Source organism: Asterias amurensis, chromosome 9 (genome assembly GCF_032118995.1).
Source record: "Asterias amurensis chromosome 9, ASM3211899v1".
Taxonomy (NCBI): Eukaryota; Metazoa; Echinodermata; class Asteroidea; order Forcipulatida; family Asteriidae; genus Asterias; species Asterias amurensis.
Window position 1 is genome coordinate 4,984,417 of NC_092656.1, and position 18,480 is coordinate 5,002,896.

Below are 18,480 nucleotides of genomic sequence, written 5' to 3' on the forward strand. Positions count from 1 at the left end.
CACAAAAAAGAGTTCGGCGAAGTAGCAGATTGACATTCCGTGTACACTGCAAAAACTGAGGTGCCATTAAGGTTCACATTAGAGATACCCTAAAAGGGAGGAAAAATGATAAATTTATGGTTTTTGCTATTAATTCAGGGTCAGACTACTTTTGTCCCAACTTTAATGGTCTAACCACGCAGCGTGCATAATGTTTTTATTGGCGACATTTCACACGATTATCAAGTCTTCCGCTGCGCCTGTCATATCACTCACGTGAGGCCTAACGAGGCCTAATGCAACGACTATACCTTCTAATAAAAGGAAGTCTTCCAAATTGTCATTATTAAATTCTGAAGTGCCCCGGTTATCATTTTGTCATAAAATAATAAGCAGGGTTTGAAACTTTACCTCAGATAATAAATTAAATTGTAGGAATCAATTGTGTGCTCCTTTTTACAAAAATTGCCTTGGTCCGGTTCTGGGGGTTTTGTGTGTCCTTTGATTTCGGGTTTTGTTTTTTTGGGGGGGCCTCAAAATGTTCTTCTCAAAATTTGCGTTCATTTATTGAGTTTGGTTTATTGGGCACTCATATTGAATAACTAGGGTAAAGATTTGTCCTTTTTTTACAAACAAACAAACGAACAAACAAACAAACAATAATAATTCCTTCATGAACTACTTGTGCAACTTTTGCCTTGTATTATACACTGGATTTGATCAGTCATAGGTAATTTGATATTATTGTAAGAACTTAAGTATTTTTTGGCAAATAATATTGGTACAAATTTTCATTGACCAAGAAATGTACATGAGCAAAGTGCGCCCTCAGTTCCTTTTTTCGAGTGCGCCCCCTATTGATGGTGGAAAGCTAAAAGATAAACTTGTACTTGTACCCAAATAAATACACGCGATGGCTCACACGTTCAGTAGGCGGGGATGAACGAAATATCGTGACTCAACCTATAAACGAGGTTGATCGGTCTCTTACACAGTGTCTACCTGTAAAGGTACGGAAACGTTGACATCTAGTAAATTAAAATCCATTTCATCCAATAAATTCTGAACCCCTAATCTATTTTCTTTGAATGTGAATGTACAATCAATGTTCACTAGTTAGTTTGATACAAATTTTTCCGTAGAATATTTGGGTTGTGTTAGTTATTTTGACTGTTGAACATTGTCACTATTTTAACGTTAGCGTATTCAACGTTGGCCTACGTCAACATGCATAATATAGGGCGAGTTAGTGTAAGATTGTTGTTAAACAATATGGAATGTTAGATGCATGAAGCATTATCAGTCACTACTCCCAATATTTCACTATTTTGTTGTTTCCTTTCATCTTTTTTTCATTGTGCCTTCCCTCTGTGCAATTCGCCCTTAAAAAAACATGTCGTGGGATTGAGGATGGAGGGTCGACTTGAATTGATCTTGCTCGTGATCATTTTTGTCTGCACAAAATTCAATAATCAATTGTGAATTGATACACCTCATTTCAGTTCGGTCATGTCGATCATTAATAGTTCATGTAGTCACAATAATCGTAATCTTCTATCCCCCAACACTCAGTCGCACGAATGTATGAATGTCAATCAGTTAAGAAAATGAAAAATATCAGGAAAATATTATGGAGAAGAGAGTGACAAAAACTTGCCAAAGCTGAGACTGACCGTAGTTTCCTTGAAAACCATGTGGATTGGAACACCCCTCGTGTACATCTTGACCAATAGGCGTAAGCCCAAATGCTTGCAGACTCAACATGCTCAATGCTATGTTAATGTTCGTTGAGGGCATTTTATTGATTTGCATAATCACAGGATGAGGACAAATTTACAGAATGATAGACCTGTGCATTCTGGACTGGAATGTCGATTCTACAGTACAAACAAGCAACGCAACTTGTGATTGTGCAAATCTGTTCAAAATACATTGACGACTCTATTGCTTGACTTGTTCAAAATGCTTGTGAAAAAAACTTCCATGTTGTTGATTTGGAAAATCTTCACTCTCCTCTCCTGCTGCTTTATTAGCAAGTCTCAAAATGAATTTGAAAGTCAGCTTTTTCAGGTACATGTTCCATGCACCAGAAAAAAAATACACTAATTTAGAGGTGTTTGTTGTCAATCATTGATTTTTGTTTTATTATGTCGTGAAGAGTGCAGCCAATTAGCTCTTCAGCCAATGAGGAATTCTCTTCTAATAACGTCACGTTTGCTTCGGTATCTAATAATAAATTGCGAAATTTCTCAATAATTATATTTGGGGTTTTTTCTTGAACAGGTGCTGACAATATGACGCGTTACTCGCAGGAGCCTGATAATGCCACAAAGTGTAAGTTTTATTCAAGTACTTCGGCATTCCCCCCCCCCCCTAAAAAAGTGGTCCTCTAGCCAAACAAAAGCCAGTTAATTTTTTGGGGAAATACCATTGGCTTGATCTAGGGGCTTGTTACTCAAATTTTTACTGGGCCATAAATGCTCATATTTCCAGTCCAAGAAGTTTCAATTTGGGTTTTTTTGTCCTCTGACTCTCTGAGACAGATTTGCTCCAGGAATGATTTTAATTAGGATCTTACAAATTACCTCAAAAAGGATATAATAATTGTGATATCTCTCCTCCTTTTTTTCCAGCATGCAAGGCACGTGGCTCCTACCTTCGTGTTCACTTCAAGGTATGTAAACAGAACAGTAAGATCCAAAGAGGGACCTTCTCATTTTACAGGGTTATCCCCTGTGATTCTGGTTCACATAGCAAGCACCCTATTGTTAAAGACACTGGACACTATTGGTAATTGTCAAAGACCAGTCTTCTCATTTGCTGTATCTCAACATATGCATAAAATAACAAACCTGTGAAAATTTGAGCTCAATTGGTCGTCGAAGTTGCGAGATAACTATGAAAGAAAAAACACCCTTGTCACGCAAAATTGTGTGCTTTCAGGTGCTTGATTTCGAGACCTCAAGTTCTAAATATGAGGTCTTGAAATCAAATTCGTGGAAAATTACTTCTTTCTTAAAGACTACATCACTAATTATTGTGAGTATTTACCAATAGTGTCCACTGCCTTTAACTGAACTCCTCAGGGTTGCCAGCTACTGTGATTAAGTTCGCTCATGAGGCATAATATTGTTATTGTCCACATTGCTGTCCATAATGGTGTCATTTTTGGGTTCCAAGCTGAAATCAGTTAGTCGTTAAAGCTTCTAATGTATTATCTTATTTGCATTTTAGAACACGCGGGAGACAGCTGCAGTCATTAAGCACATGCATCTGCGCAAAGCAACACGCTTCCTGAATGACGTGATCAAGAAGAAGCAGTGTGTACCCTTCAGGAGGTTCAATGGTGGAGTCGGCCGCAAGGCACAGGTACGGTGACCACCAAAGCATGATTGTATCTTGACCTTTGCCTAGGATCGGGCGAGTCGGTCCATGAACAGCATTTGAAACCTTTCCTTGTAAAATGCATATTGTTAGAAAGATGTTTAAAAGAAGAATATAATGATCCACACAAGCATGCCTCAAAATTGCATGAAGTTTTAAACTTACACAGCACACCATTTAAAAATGGCTGACTGTTAGTTCGCAAAATAAATGGAAAAGCATGCAACTTCAAGGCATGTTTGTGTGGATCATTATATTCTACTTTGAAAACATCTTTCTGAACCATATTGATTTCTTAAAAAACTGTTCAAATGCTTTTCATTGACCAACTCGACCGATCCAAGGCAACTTGTCCCTTTAAACATCACCCACCCTTATTGATAAAAAGCTATGAGCTTGTGAAGAGACTAGCTATCTGGTGGCTGATGGCTAGTCATCGAAACAGTTAAGAGGAAGGTACATGTTTGGTATTCACTCCTTAAAATTAATAACAATAAAAACTTGCTTGGTTAGAGGTAATTTTGAGAATCGGTTCACTTCCAAGTAACATTGTTGTGGTTTTGGAAAAAGATTCAAGTTTTTATCCCCCAAAATATGAGCATGATAAACGTTCACCGTCAGAATTGTTTCTTGGATTGTGAATTCCAGTTACTTTATAATAGCTCTCTTTATAACGGGGTTGACTATCTTGTTTCCCTATACCCTTTCTTTGCTTTCCTTGTAGTACTCATCTCCCTATACCCTTTCTTTGCTTTCCTTGTAGTACTCATCTTGAGTGACCTTCTGTTCTTGTGTTTGGCAATTTCTTGAAATAAAAAAATATAAATAAACAGACTGTAGGCAAAAGTATAGTAAATGTTAAAGCCAAAAGTTGTTTTCACTTAACAATGTACCAGGTTTATGACAGTATGTTCTCTATGTAAATATTATGTTCGTGAATGATTACATTGGTCTTTATTTTCCATGGATAGGCAAAGGCATGGAACCACACCCAGGGACGTTGGCCCAAGAAGAGCGCTGACTTCCTCCTGCAGCTTCTCAAGAACGCTGAGAGCAATGCGGAGTTCAAGGTAAGATTCTTAAGTTTGCATGCCCAAATGTTCTTACATTTGACTTAAATCGCTGGGACTGGCCAGATTACCTCTTTATGACAGGAACTCTATTGTAAGAAGACAGCAAAACAGAGCAGAAATAAGAGTCCGGATTTAAGAATGTACTCTTTGTGAAGCAGTTCCTCTTTATAAGAGTTGTCTTTATAATGGGGATTGACTATTTTTTACTAGGCAGTGTTGTAGTTGCTAGGTCTCTCACCTTTTTGATAGCTTAAGGTATAAACTAGTTGATTGGATACAATCTTGCAAGACTCTTGAAGAAAATGGTCATCTGAGAAGAACCAGAATCTATGTGTTGCAACTGTGTGTTCAGTTTGTTTTTGAGGAGATTACAAAGACAAACAGTATGCTGTTCACCTCTGCTTTGAAAAAAATATTATTACTTGTAAACTAGTTTAATTCTCACTTTCAACACATTGGAATCTGCAAATATAACGTAAAGTAATGAAAAGTTCACTTAAATGTGAAGATGGGATGTCGATATCCACATCATTTTTTTGAAACTATAGCTATCAGAAATCACCCTATCCTGGTGCAATGGTAGTGTATTGTTCCTGCAAAAAAAACTACATTGTCGGGTTCAGATATTACTAATGGGTACATACATCTGTTCCTAAAGATTTGCGCGTCGAATAGTTGATGGCATAACGATTTGACCATCTGAGTTGCTCTCTATAACTAAATGAACTAAAAGATTTGTTTAAATTTTGATGAAACTATTGTACCATTTCTCACTGTTTGCCTTCAGGGTCTTGATGTGGACTCGTTGGTGATTGACCACATTCAGGTCAATGCTGCCCCTAAGATGAGACGTCGGACCTACCGTGCTCACGGTCGCATCAATCGTAAGTTGAGCCTTTTGTAAATTGTGGTTTCAAATTTATGAACTCAAATCTGGAGTGAAGTTCCATTATGTTTTAATAGATGTTAAATTTGCATCGAGGATAAAGAATATTAATTTTTGGTTTTTACCCATATACACCGATGTGTGTAGCACTGTATACTCAGTACTTTCCCGAGTCCTGTGAAAAAAAAATCACAGGCATTTTACTCGGGTGGGATTCGAACCCACGACCTTTGCAATTCTAGAGCAGTGTCATACCAACTAGACCACCGAGATTGCCCGGTAGCTAGAGGCAGTTTGATTTTTTTCACAGGACTCGGGGGGGGGGGGGGGGGGGGGGGAAGTACCGAGTATACAGTGCTACACACATCGGTGTATATGGGTAAAAACCAAAAATTAATATTCCATTATGTTGATAGTGCACTGACGCCATTGTGCTCAAATGTACGGACTATGGACTGGCGTGAAGTTGTTAATAATAACTTGAAGAAGGGTGTTTGCCAACAAATATCTACTCTTGCAAAACTAGTATTGGGAAACTGAGGCTTCAAACTTTTTAAGTAAGGTCAGCTTTACTTGGTATTGTTGATGTGACAATTTTTTTTGGGGGGGGGGGAATGTCTTCGCTCCTCTTGGCCTCAAGTAGTGTTAATATAACAAATAATAACCCCTTCCCCCAATACAAACATAGTTATTGACAATTAGGGAGACCACCAGTAGTAGGGATAGATTGCTCAATTGGTAGCATTTAAACTGTAAGCAGGGATGAGATTGTTCAGACATTTGGCTGAATCCAGTCCTTTTATGTCGGCCTGGTGAAGAAAAGCAGAAACAGATTTTTTCCCACAAATAAAGAAATCTTGCTCATTGGTCTACTTCTCTAGTGATTTGGATACTGTTTCCAAAAGCTCCTTGAAATCTATAACCCGAGATGAATACCAAACAGTAGAAATGGCATCATTTCAACATTTTTGTATCCAAGTTTTTTCCTTAGTAATGACTCTCACCCCTGTGTGAGTCAAAGGTTCAAACCCTCTCCAGTCAATCTGTCTTTGTCCACCCCAAAATGAAATAATTTTATTATCAATGTTCTTCTCTCTAGCGTACATGAGCTCCCCCTGCCACGTTGAGGTCATCCTGTCCGAGCGTGAGCAGATTGTCCCCAAGCCCGACGAGGTCGAGAAGAAGACCAAGAAAGTCTCCAAGAAGAAGATGGCTCGCCAGAAGATGATGGGTCGGGAATAGATCCATCAATCATGGGGGAGGGGAAACAAACAGACAGATAAGGGAATCTCTAACAGAGGAATGCAACGGTCAGTCGGGAAACGTGTTGTTAATAAAAGATCATAAGCTAAATTACAGATGAGCAAATATGTGTGCAGACTTTGTGTTATTTATCCAGTGTTAGTGTTGCAAGATTTTAATTAACCTAATAACTAGTTAAACAATACAGTAAATGTTTGTGACCTGTTAAGCTAAATTCAGACCTCAAATCTGTGACTCATAGTGCATTTCACGGTCATATACAGCACTGAAACAACTCCCGTAATAACGCCTCATGAACGCAAGCCTTGACTAATTCAGAAAATGATTTCATGCACTTTGTGTGATGCAGTATCAGATTATTATCAGGCCTTGAATTTCGTTCTTGAAGGGGCACAGCAATTTTCCTTTTAACTTGTATAATGTTGACCGCAAGCATAATTTGCTAGTAAATGGCCTAAATCTTGGCATATTGTTTAAGTTATGCTCTTCCAACACTTTATATGAAGGATGAGGCACAATTTTTGTTGAATTCCTTCAAAAGATGCCTCTTGTCAAAAGCTATGGTGCAAAAAGATAGCATCTTTATTGACCACTGAATGATACTGACAGATATGGGTGTCTGAATGAAGTATTTTTCTCCAGTTTCCCCTTTTCAAAGTTGTGAAAAGCAACCCTTTAACGAATTGCCAAAAATGGTACGTCTTGAAAGAAAAGTACTAAGTGGATTTTTTTTCACATTCAAACTTTTTATTTAAATGGTTCGAGTATCATGCTATACAGGGTTCAGGAGGGATTGGTTTTGACTACAGTTAAGCCTGTAGGCACAAAAACTTGCCAAGAACAGACAAAATATTGCTTGGCAGAAACTGGTAACCATTAAATTGTCACTGAATGCAACTAGTTGTCAAATGCATGTATGGCTGAAATTTATAATTATATGCCCTTGATAGAATACAAACTGTTCAATATTTAATTTCCCGGGTCGAAATAGGTATTGGGATAGTTCACCCAGTTTCCAAAATCCACTGGTCCAAATTACCGGCTATGGCTATGGCTAGTTATCAGCGTCACTCATTATGCATTGAAGTATAGGAGTACTTAGCAACACAGTTAGCAACAGTCGAAGCTGTAACAATTTGCGACTACCGCTAGCTACGGCTATGTCCATTGTTAAAGGTATTGGGATATTTCAGCCAGTTTCCAAAATCCACTGGTCCAAATTACCGGCTATGGCTAGGGCTAGTTATCAGGATCATTATGCATTGAAGTATAGGACGTACTTAGACAGTTCAACTGAGTTAGCAACAGTCGTAGCCATAACAATTTTCGGCTACAGCTAGCTACGGCTACGACCATTGTTAACTGTTTAAGTACTTCTGCCTTAATTAACGGCTATGGCTAGATTTCCGGGTCATCATGCGTACGTTGAGGTACAGGACGTTCTTAACAACAGCCGTAGCCGTATCTGCCAATTCGGATACGACCTTACCAACTCTTGAGGGCGGTAGATTATAAAGATTTTTTAGTAGTCTGTGCCCTTTACGTGTGGACTCTTTTTAACTTGTACAACATTTGAGAAGTCTAGAAGAAAAACAATATTTTTGTTAAAACAAATTCAGAGAAATCCATGTGTCGGCTACATTTATTTGTTAATCGTTTGACTCTTTTGCGGTATTTTGGAAATAAAATGGACAAGATACATGCGTCAACAATTCATGGGAAATGTCCAACAAACCATTCAGTTGAGGTGTTGCCTGAAAATGCAGAAGAAAGTTTGGAAAATAATATTTTTAGCAGTGATTTCATGACGGCAACTCCAGCCGATCCACCCAGTAAACGAAAGATGTGCGAACGGTGTGGGTAAGTATCTTGTCCCTTCTTAATTATTTCTCTAAGATAAGACATGGAATGAGGAGGATTCAGAAGAAGTTTGTACACAGTTGTCGTATGGGGGGAGACCGGTTCAAATCTCCGGGGGTACATAATCTCCTGCCACTGTCCCCATTTTGATCAGATCAGAGAACTGTGTGTGTTCAAACTGTATCGGTGATAGCACCCTCTTTTGAAACATCCTCCTTCTGGAGTCAATGTTAATTATCCATAGGCAAAGGGGGGTGGGCGGGGTAGGAGGACAGAATCTCTGAAACGCAGTGGCTGTTTGTTTTACGAGCAATTTTTAGGGGACTTCTATGGTGGCCCTGAAGGGACATCGCATATCGCAAACGTGTGCGCATACGTATGCAATGTCGTGAAACAATTCGCAAATATGTGCGCACACGAATGCAATGTCGTGAAACAATTCGCGAATATGTGCGCACACGTATGTAATGTCGTGAAACAATTCGCGAATATGTGCGCACACGTATGCAATGTCGTGAAACAATTCGCGAATATGTGCGCATACGTCTGCGAATATTATTTGCGATGTCGTGAATTTTATTGCATACCATGTTGCATACCTTTGAATAAAATGTCTAATGATCTGGGGGGTTTCTTTCCAACAGTGAGATAAGCGGTAGTCATTGCAGCAGTAGTCTTTGTTGTGAGGCAAGCGAGGCGTGTGGTCGTCCTTGGCCTGGTGCCAAGTTCCTGGGTATACACATGCTTTACAGAGGGAGCCTGCTGTAGCGCCACAGTACTCCCTAGATCGGTAACAAATTATCCACAACTATGACATCATCCTAATGGTATGCAACATGGTATGCAATAAAATTCACGACATTGCAAAACAAATCGCACTCGTGTGCGCACATATTCACGATTTGGTTCACGAAATTGCTTACGTGTGCGCACATATTCGCGATTTGTTTCACGACATTGTATACGTGTGCGCACATATTTGCGAATTGTTTCACGACATTGCATACGTGTGCGCAGATATTCGCGAATTAATTCACGATATTGTATACATGTGCGCATATATTCGCGATTTGTTTCACGACATTGCATACGTGTGCGCACACGTTTGCGTTATGCGATGTCCCTTCGGGGCCACCATAGACTTCACTGTGGTGGCAAGTACCATATGACAATGTTACACTTACACTTTAAATCACAGAGTAAATGGTGACTTCTTTTCACTGGGCCAATCAGCAGTGGTTATTAATATAAATATTATTACTCCAAATAGTTATTAGCTTAAAACTTTTCTTGGTGACGAGTAATGGGGAGAGGTTGATGGTATAAAACATTGTGAGAAACGGCTCCCTCTGAAGTGCCATAGTTTTCGAGAAAGAAGTAATTTTCCACGAATTTGATTTCAAGACCTCAGATTTAGAACTTGAGGTCTCGAAATCAACCATCTAAACACACACAAATTCATGTGACAAGGGTGTTTTTTTCATTATTATCTCACAACTTAGATGACCGATTGAGCTCAAATTTTCACAGGTTTGTTATTTTATGCATATGTTGAGATACACCAACTGTGAAGGCTAGTCTTTAACAAATTACCAATAGTGTCCACTGCCTTTAATTAACACATAATAATTAACCCTGCAACTATATTAGACTTTAATTACATACAATACATCGGTGTAACACTTATTAGACCAAGAAACTCAGAGCTCTGAGTCTGAGTCTGAACTCATTTTTTAAAAAAATTACATTGCATTTTCATACAATAATTATCACAAATGTCCGAAAGTGAAAGATTGTACATGGTTCTTGGAATCTTAATTGATGTAGGCCTAATAACTCCTACAGCTGGTTTTTTGTGTTTTTTTACCATTTATTGATCCTTGTAGATTCAGCATATCTAGCACTTCATTTCTTATTAAAGGTGTACAGTGATAATTCTAAAATTGTTTTGATTGACTTTCTTCTCAGTCGTCCAGCTACAGTGTGCCTTTGTCCGTACTTCCCCAGCACCAAGCTGAAAGTCTCCACATCAGTCTATGTGATTCAACACCCAAATGAAGAGAATCGGTCTTTGCGGACTGTACCCATACTCTTCAACTGTTTGCAGGATGGAAAGTGCTGTGTCATTCGTGGTCGACGCTTTTCAGAAACCAGGTACAGGTTTGTTTTACAGACGGTTCGTCAAACCAGCTCTTGTTCACTTTGTAAGATCTGTCTTCACTCTCCCAAAAACCAACAAGTTCATCTCAAAATCCAGGCTTATAAATTCTGATTATGATAGTGGTAGGTAGGTCAATGCCTAATAGCCGCATGTACAATTCCAGTTGTTCATTATTATAACTGCAATACTTGATCTAACAGAATGAATTTGTGTTTTTTCATGTTTGCTGGCAAATAAAATGAAATGAAATGAAATGAAATGAAAAGAAATAAGATGTAGACCTTATGCATTGACGTCATCCAGCAGCCATCTTAGTGGAAAAACGGTGATGAAACAATCGAAACGCACAGATTTGTACGTGCGGCGCACAGGATTGGCCAATGAACAACCTCCTTTTGACCTCTAGGTGAGGGCGCCCTACTGAAATGACGTCATGTGCATAAGGTCTATTTGATGAGTTTGTGTTTGAGGAACTGATTTTGGATCTTCCCTTTGCACTTATTCTGTTTATCCTCAGTCATCCAGATCTATCTGAAGTATGCAAAGACCCCAACACCCTGGTCTTATTCCCGGGACCAGAGGCAGTGGACGTCTCTGAAGTCCCGCCCCTTCCTCCCGACAGCCAATCATATTACAATCTGGTTGTGATTGATGGGACTTGGCATCAGGCCAAGAGTATGTACAAAAGCAATGTCATCTTTCATCGACCAAGGCAGGTAAGAATTTCAGATCAAAACTCAGATCAGTTTTGCTTTTAAAAATATTAGTGGCTTTGTATACAGCGATCAAATCCATTACTCGTTGTCGTTCAAGACAATCAATCATCATATCTAGCAACAGAAACCAGCCCTCTTCAAAGACAATCAGAGCATACTGATCGAAACGTTGAGTTGTCAACCCCCGGTACTTTTTTGGAACCACCACTACTCAAAAGAGATTAACAAATGGTGCTACTTAGTAACTTTTTAGACTACAGCTATGCAAAGTTTCAAATCCTAGTTATCATTTTTACCCCCTAGAGCGTCACTGGGCCATTAATTAATTTCCCTAAACCATCTCAACTGTCAGCTCCCTGGGGAGTATACAGCCTGTGCTGCCAAATTTGTAGACACAAACCCAAGAACCATCTCTGCCCTCACAGGTAACCATTTACCCCTGGCAAGTATTTACTGTAGTTGATTTTTTTGTCACTGGATTCAAACAAACACACTGATGACAAGAACTTGAGTGTGGTGCATTAGACCGTTTGGTCATGACACGCCACAATAGTCTACATGTATCTATTTGAGGTTTTGTTTTTATCATTGAGAGGTCTAGTGCAACCCAGATATCACAAACTATGGGTCAATTACCAAAAGTAGGTTGCAAAATATGTCTGTCAGGTTGCCTAACAATAAATATTTTGTATAAACACTTTTGATCATTCTGTGAGCAACAAAGATGGCCTCACCATCAAAACATGGAGCCTGTTCTTAACTGTGATACTTGGGTACTTTGTAAGTTAACCTCCTGAAACTTTGGCGAGGGAACTTGACAATGACGCCAGGATCCAATCCACTTGTCTTTGTAATTTGTTAAATATATACCAAGTCTCACTAATGTCAAAAAAGGGAAAAACTTGGCTTGAAGTCGTATTTGTCTCTCTTTTTTCAACCACAGGTGCAACTATCTAACAGCAATTTGAGTGAGTATGTCATTCGAACACAGCCTACCAATGCATCTCTATCCACAGTGGAATCAGTCGCCATTTCTGTCTCCATCCTGGACAAAAATCCTGAAATACAAGAGGTAAGCTTCCCTGAACCAATTAGTTATTTATCGATGTTAGAATACACCTTTGTAAATAGCTGGGTCGGTTTATCCATTCTGATTGAACAAGAGGTAATCACATGGCCATGTTTAAAGGCACGGGACACTATTGGTAATTACTCAAATAATTGTAAGCATAAAAACTTACTTGGTAACAAGCAAAGGAGAGCTGTTGATAGTATAAAACATTGTGAGGAACGGCTCCCTTTGAAGTAACGTAGTTTTCAAGAAGTAATTTTCCATTCAAATATTGGAATTTGATTTTAAGACCTCAGAATTAGATTTCAAGGTCCCGAAATCAAGCATCTGAAAGCACACAACTTTATGTGACAAGGGTGTTTTTTCTTCCATTATTATCTCGCAACTTCGACAACCAATTGAATACAAATTTTCACAGGTTTGTTATTTCATGTATATATTGAGATACACATAATGAGAATACTCGTCTTTGACAAGAACAAAAAGTGTCCAGTGTGTCTAAACGTGCGATATAAGCGCAGTAAGGAATTAAACATGACCTGACCTTATTTAGTTAAAAGAGGGCGCTATCTGGTGATTGCGAAGATGCTTGATTCTAGTGTCCTATTTCTCATTTATGCAAGTGTGGTTTGATTTTGTGACATTCTTTTAGACTCTGCTCCGACCCCTGAGGGCGCTGTGTAAATTTCAGCTGGACCATGGTGCCGCTGTTCACCATAGCAAGGAGCATCTAAGAGAGAATGGCTTAGAGTACCTTCCTAAGAGTAAACCAGAGAAAAGTTGATGTTTGCTCCATACTACAAAATTATCAGTCTATTAAATCTCGTGGCTATGGCTTGATGGCTATGGCTTTTGGCTTTGGCTTTTGGCTATGGTTATGGGTTTGGCTCCAGAAGCAGCATGTATGAATGAGCCATAAGCAAGTTAAATTTGAATAAGGTCTGGTAAATTGCTTGATCTCATTCACAATCTACCGCTTCAATTTTGAGCAAGTTCGAGTGTGCACAATGGTTAACTAAAGGTTGATCATTTTGACTCGAACACAGGCTGGTCGACCATTGGTTGACTACTGTGGTCGACCATTTGGAACCAGCCTCGAGACCATGGTTTCTTCACTGGTCCCAACAGCATGTTCCATTCTAACATGTGTTAAGCGCAGAGGGGAACCAGTGACACTTTAGAGAAAAGGTGGAATGTTGACTAGACTTGCTTCGAGTCGTTCGGGTGAGTACGTCATTGCGCATGTACGTTGCTAGTCTGTGGTCAACCACTGGTGGACTAAATGTGCGCACTTGAACTTGCTCTTAAATTCCTGAGACTATTGAGAAATTTGCTACATCACACAAGTCGGAGTCAGCTTCTGCATAGTTAGGAACACCGATAAAAAACATTTAATGGATGTGTGTGGCACAATGGTTCCAGGGTCAAGGATTTGCTGATCTGGAGGTTGCCCCCCAATATGAGTTCCTCGGACTCTTGAAACATTCGGTAAACAACTCTTCTGATAAAATAATAGATCAGTGCAGACATATGACGATTGTTATCAATGACATCAAACATTTGCTTACCAAAATGATGACTGTTCAGCAGCAACAGCCATATCCGCGTATTTGGACATGCCAAGTACAAACTCAATCAACTGCTTGAAGCTGTAGCCGAAGCTAAATGTAAAATCAGTTGGTTCAAAAATAGTGTCTCTCAACTCAAACTAAGATTGTTGATATTTGCTTTAAGCAAAAACTGTTGGTTGTTTCTTAATGTTTTTAAGAATGTTTTTACTCCTAATGTTATAATTCTGTTTCTTATTTTTTGATTTGTCCTTTACTATTGCCAAGTTCAGCACCCAAGAGCATGTCAACATGTCGACCTAATTCACCTCAGGCCCAATTTCCTAAAGCTGTTGAGCAGAAAATTCTGCTGAAAGAATTTCTTTTCTAAGCACAATTTTGAGTGGGGCACCAGTCACAAAAATGTAAACTTAATTAATGTAAATTTGGCTGGTAACATTTTCTGTCAAGCAATAATTTTCTGTGCTTAGCACATTTTTGTGTTTACCTGGGTTCAGGTGACGTGATCAAAATAAATTTTGGTTGCATATTTTAGGTATCGGTGTCACCTTTTTTAGGCGACGTGGCATTAACACGCTTGCCTTATTTTTTTGTGCTATTTGAATTTCAAAATTCAGTGGCTGCGTGCAAGGATGGTGCATGGAAGTAACAAATAAATAACGAATTTTTATACATTTATGAAATCATTTGTAAAATGTGGGCTATTTAATTTTCCAGGGCGCAAGTAATAAAACACACAGTTTACTATAGCCCAGTGTGCTCCCTGACAAAAAGCTTAGGCGCATTTACTAAAAGCAGCCATCACAGGACCTTCTGAAAACACTCAAAAATAAAGACCTTGAACGTGTAGCAGTGACACATTGTGAACCGATGAGGATTATTAATGTCATGAAATGTCACTGTGATTGGTAAATAGTGTCATGAAATGTCACTGTGATTGGTAAACAGTGTCGTGATTAAAATGTGACTGTAATTGGTAAATAATGTCAAGAAATGTCACTGCAATTGGTAAAGTGGTCCACGATAGATCTTTTGTAAAGATGTATTGAATTGGAAAAGCTTTTCTCCAAAAGTAAAGATTTCTTAAACCACAGCTGTGGTTGCCAACATAGTGCAGAGTTCCTCCGTGCCCTCATATTGCATTCAGGGTTTTTAGGAGACATGTTAACAAAACTTTGACAATACCTGAAAGGAGAAAGATAACTTTCCTGGAGCCAAAACCTGGCCCACAAATCAGGAACGGCTCTCATGCTGATTTTGTTGAACCAATAAAAAAGTTTTTATTTGTCTTGCCTGTCAACTTCTCAATGCCCGGTCCCTCTGAGTGACACACAGGACCCTGCTATTTGTTTGAATCTCTAGCTCCCCTCATGTGAGAATTGTACTGAAGCAATTTTTCGCCACCCATTTTGGTTCCTGTGTACACGTACAATAGTATTTGTTTGATCAGTCGCAGTGAGCTGATGGGATTAAACAGTTAAATGAATTTAGTGTACTTTTCCTCTTTAGGGGGTACTGTTTAGCTTGAAACGGCCTCAGGGAATTCTTTCTATCTAAATAAAGGGTTTTTCATTGTGAATCTTGAGAGGTTAGAAAGTTCAGATGGGGACGTATCTTTTTGATGCAGAGTTCAGAAGCTAATGGTTTGCAGTAGTTGGCCCTTAGGATGGTCAGGTTCTATAAATTGCTTGACACTACCTAGGTCCAACCGTCCTTTCTCTATGGTCCAACCTTATTTTAGGACAATTAATTTGTTTGAATAAGTTGCCACTGAATTTGATTGGTTCTATCAGGTTTTATCCAAAACTTTCACAAGTGGTGGGTAGCCTTATTAGTCGGATAATAGCAGAAAGGAAAAAAAATTGTAGCACTTAAAGCCAGTAAAAAAAATATAACTGCAATGTGCTTTTCTATCAACAACTACTCCATTAGATGCAATGAAGAAAACAAACTTGTGAAATCTTACAAAAACTACAAAATAAAAGCTTAAGAAGATATGTCTCACTAGTATAGTCATTGAAGTGCTACAACTTATTTTCCTATCTGCAAAACTTTCACATTCAAGAAATTGTTGTCGTTAATGAGAAAAATGCAGACAATTACCAGTACCGGTATTTCCCCTGGCAACTTTCAATCTTGATCATTTTCCAAGCCTTGGCTTTGGCTACGGCTATAGCTACGGCTATAGCTCTGTCATAATTTGGAGCAGTGTGCAATAAGCCATTTGCGAGTTAGATTTGAATAATGTCTGGTGCAATGAATTGCTTAATTACAATGCACCACTTACAATTGAATTCCTCAGACTATCGAGACAGTTGCTACGCCACATGATTAGGGGCAATCATTTGTATAGCAACCTCCATAATGAGCAAACCCTGGGGTCGATTTCACAAAGAGTTAGGACCCCGTCTTATCTCGAGTTAGGACGAGTAACTCGTCTTAACTTAGGATTAATCTTAAGGTCTGCATGCTACAGTGCAGGGGTGGGACTCGTCCTAAGTCCTAAGATTAGTCTTAAGTTAGGAAGAGTTTTGTGAAATCGACGGCAGGTACTATTGTGCCATACACATCCGACTCTTATGTAACTACGCAAAATGAAAACATGAAGTTTTGTTGTAAAATTTGTTTTTTAATTTGTGATCTTGTATCCCAAAACAGTGGTTGATGCACTCAAGGAAATAGAACAGTGTTTTTAACAATACTATATTGTGTATATGTAGAAAAGTGATAAGAATTCAAGCCAAAAGATAAAATAAAAATTTAAAAACTGACAATAATTATACTTTGCAGAGGTGTATTTTTTTTTCAACCCAGGGCCCAGTTTAAAAAAATGCACAAAAGAGAGGTTCAATTTATTAAGATAGTTTAAAATAGTTACCACCAGCCCGAACCCCGACCCCCCCCCCCCCCCCCCCCCCCATGAAAAAGGTCTTTGCACTCGCTTGCCCTCCTAGAAGAAAATTTCTGGGGCCCAATATTATAAAGCCTGTAGTGTGAGCACAAAAACTTGCTTAGCAAAGAAAAAGCTTGTTTAGCAGCTGGAATTCCATGAAGTTTATATTGGTGTGACTAGTGGCCCACTAATTGTTTGCTTTCCAAAGAAATTTGCTTAACAGTTTTTTTCTGCTTATAACAGCTTTCTCAAAATGGAACCTGGTTGCGCCACATTTTAATAATGTAATGTAAACACATAAAACAAAAAGTGAGTGTAGGGGGAAAAGGGTGGCAATTTTACAAGGATACAATTTTGTTTAATTGTTGAAAACATGAACGAGACTGGCAGAAGATGGAGAGGTACAAGGAATATTAATGACGATCAGAGCATACTGATCGAAATGCGAGTCAATCCAACGGTTCTTTTCAGAACCACCCCAACTCATTTAGAGATAGTTATTACATGGTGTTACCGCAAACTCTTCTATATCTTATTTCCACCTTGCAAAGTTTCAAATCCTACTTAATATTAATAGGGTTTACCCAAATGAAAACAACCTGACGATGGTTGAGACATATTTACAAGGGTGCCTTTTTAAGAGGTTGAAACACTACCAAGTTCAAGTTTAAGCCAACTTGTTCCGGTCGTGAGCACTTTCACACCCCAAGTACAGTATGGTTTAAATTCCCATTGTGTATACGTTACGCTTAGTCGAACTAAGCCGCCTTTACCACTGCGCACAAAGTGAACCAGCTTTGAGCTCCCTACACTACGGGTCAGAAAGTTCTCCCTTTAAGGCCATTGTTGGGGGATAAAAGTGTCTGAAATCAAGGCTTGCCCAGCGTCATGCAAGGACCACATGTTGTGCTCGCGGAAGTTGGGTCTGGGGGGAATAAATGGCACTCAAATACACTCAAATAGTTTGCACAAATAAAAAGTTTTCTTCGTAAAAGGCTCGCGTTTCTTCCGAATGGTTTGGTATCTGGATTAACAAAATCACATGCTGTGTATCCAGTTTCTCTCAATTCCAATGTATTCGAGATTTTGATGAAAAGTAATTTGTTTAATATCTTGGTATTCAGCATACTCGTCTGCAAAAATGCCAATCAATCTAAATAAATGTATTTTAACACAGTTTAACAAAATCTACGGTGTTCATAAGTAGCTGTAGTTTTTAAAATAGATTTATTAGCTATTCTGTGTGCAGAAACTACACACATCCGCTTTGCATGTCTTGCGTTTGCCACCGTGTTGTGTGTGAAAATCATCTTGCTGCTATTTTATGCACTGGCTCCAATTTCTGGGTTACGCTGTCATTACTGTCCATCTTAAAACTACCATTGAACATAATAAGTTCTCTGTGAACAGTTCACATTTCGAGAGCCAATTATCTCAGAGTTTGGGGGCCAGAAAGCTATTTCCTGGTGGCGAAACAAAGCAGACAAGTGTACTGCACTTGTTTCTCGCGACATAATTAATTGGGTCATTTTCTCCCATTGGTCTAAAGTTTACCCGAGGTCACGCACTGCTGGCAGTAACACGTGCTCGTGTGTGTGTCGTTGACACATTGCATCGAGGGGTTG

At 38.9% G+C, this 18,480-nt stretch overlaps 2 protein-coding genes across 2 annotated transcripts; both read left to right on the forward strand.

Moving 5' to 3' along the window:
* Positions 1 to 2,236: 2,236 nt before the first annotated feature.
* On the forward strand, positions 2,237 to 6,690 carry LOC139941341 (large ribosomal subunit protein uL22-like). Its single transcript, XM_071937783.1, has 6 exons — positions 2,237 to 2,313; positions 2,613 to 2,653; positions 3,214 to 3,348; positions 4,335 to 4,433; positions 5,224 to 5,320; positions 6,422 to 6,690. Exons 1-6 carry the CDS (start codon positions 2,274 to 2,276, stop codon positions 6,562 to 6,564), a joined length of 555 nt encoding a protein of 184 aa, XP_071793884.1. The 5' UTR covers positions 2,237 to 2,273; the 3' UTR covers positions 6,565 to 6,690.
* A 151-nt stretch (positions 6,691 to 6,841) lies between these two features.
* Positions 6,842 to 16,728, forward strand: LOC139941340 (tRNA-uridine aminocarboxypropyltransferase 2-like). Its single transcript, XM_071937782.1, has 5 exons — positions 6,842 to 8,445; positions 10,414 to 10,599; positions 11,124 to 11,322; positions 12,266 to 12,394; positions 13,047 to 16,728. Exons 1-5 carry the CDS (start codon positions 8,213 to 8,215, stop codon positions 13,176 to 13,178), a joined length of 879 nt encoding a protein of 292 aa, XP_071793883.1. The 5' UTR covers positions 6,842 to 8,212; the 3' UTR covers positions 13,179 to 16,728.
* The last annotated feature ends 1,752 nt before the right edge of the window (positions 16,729 to 18,480 follow it).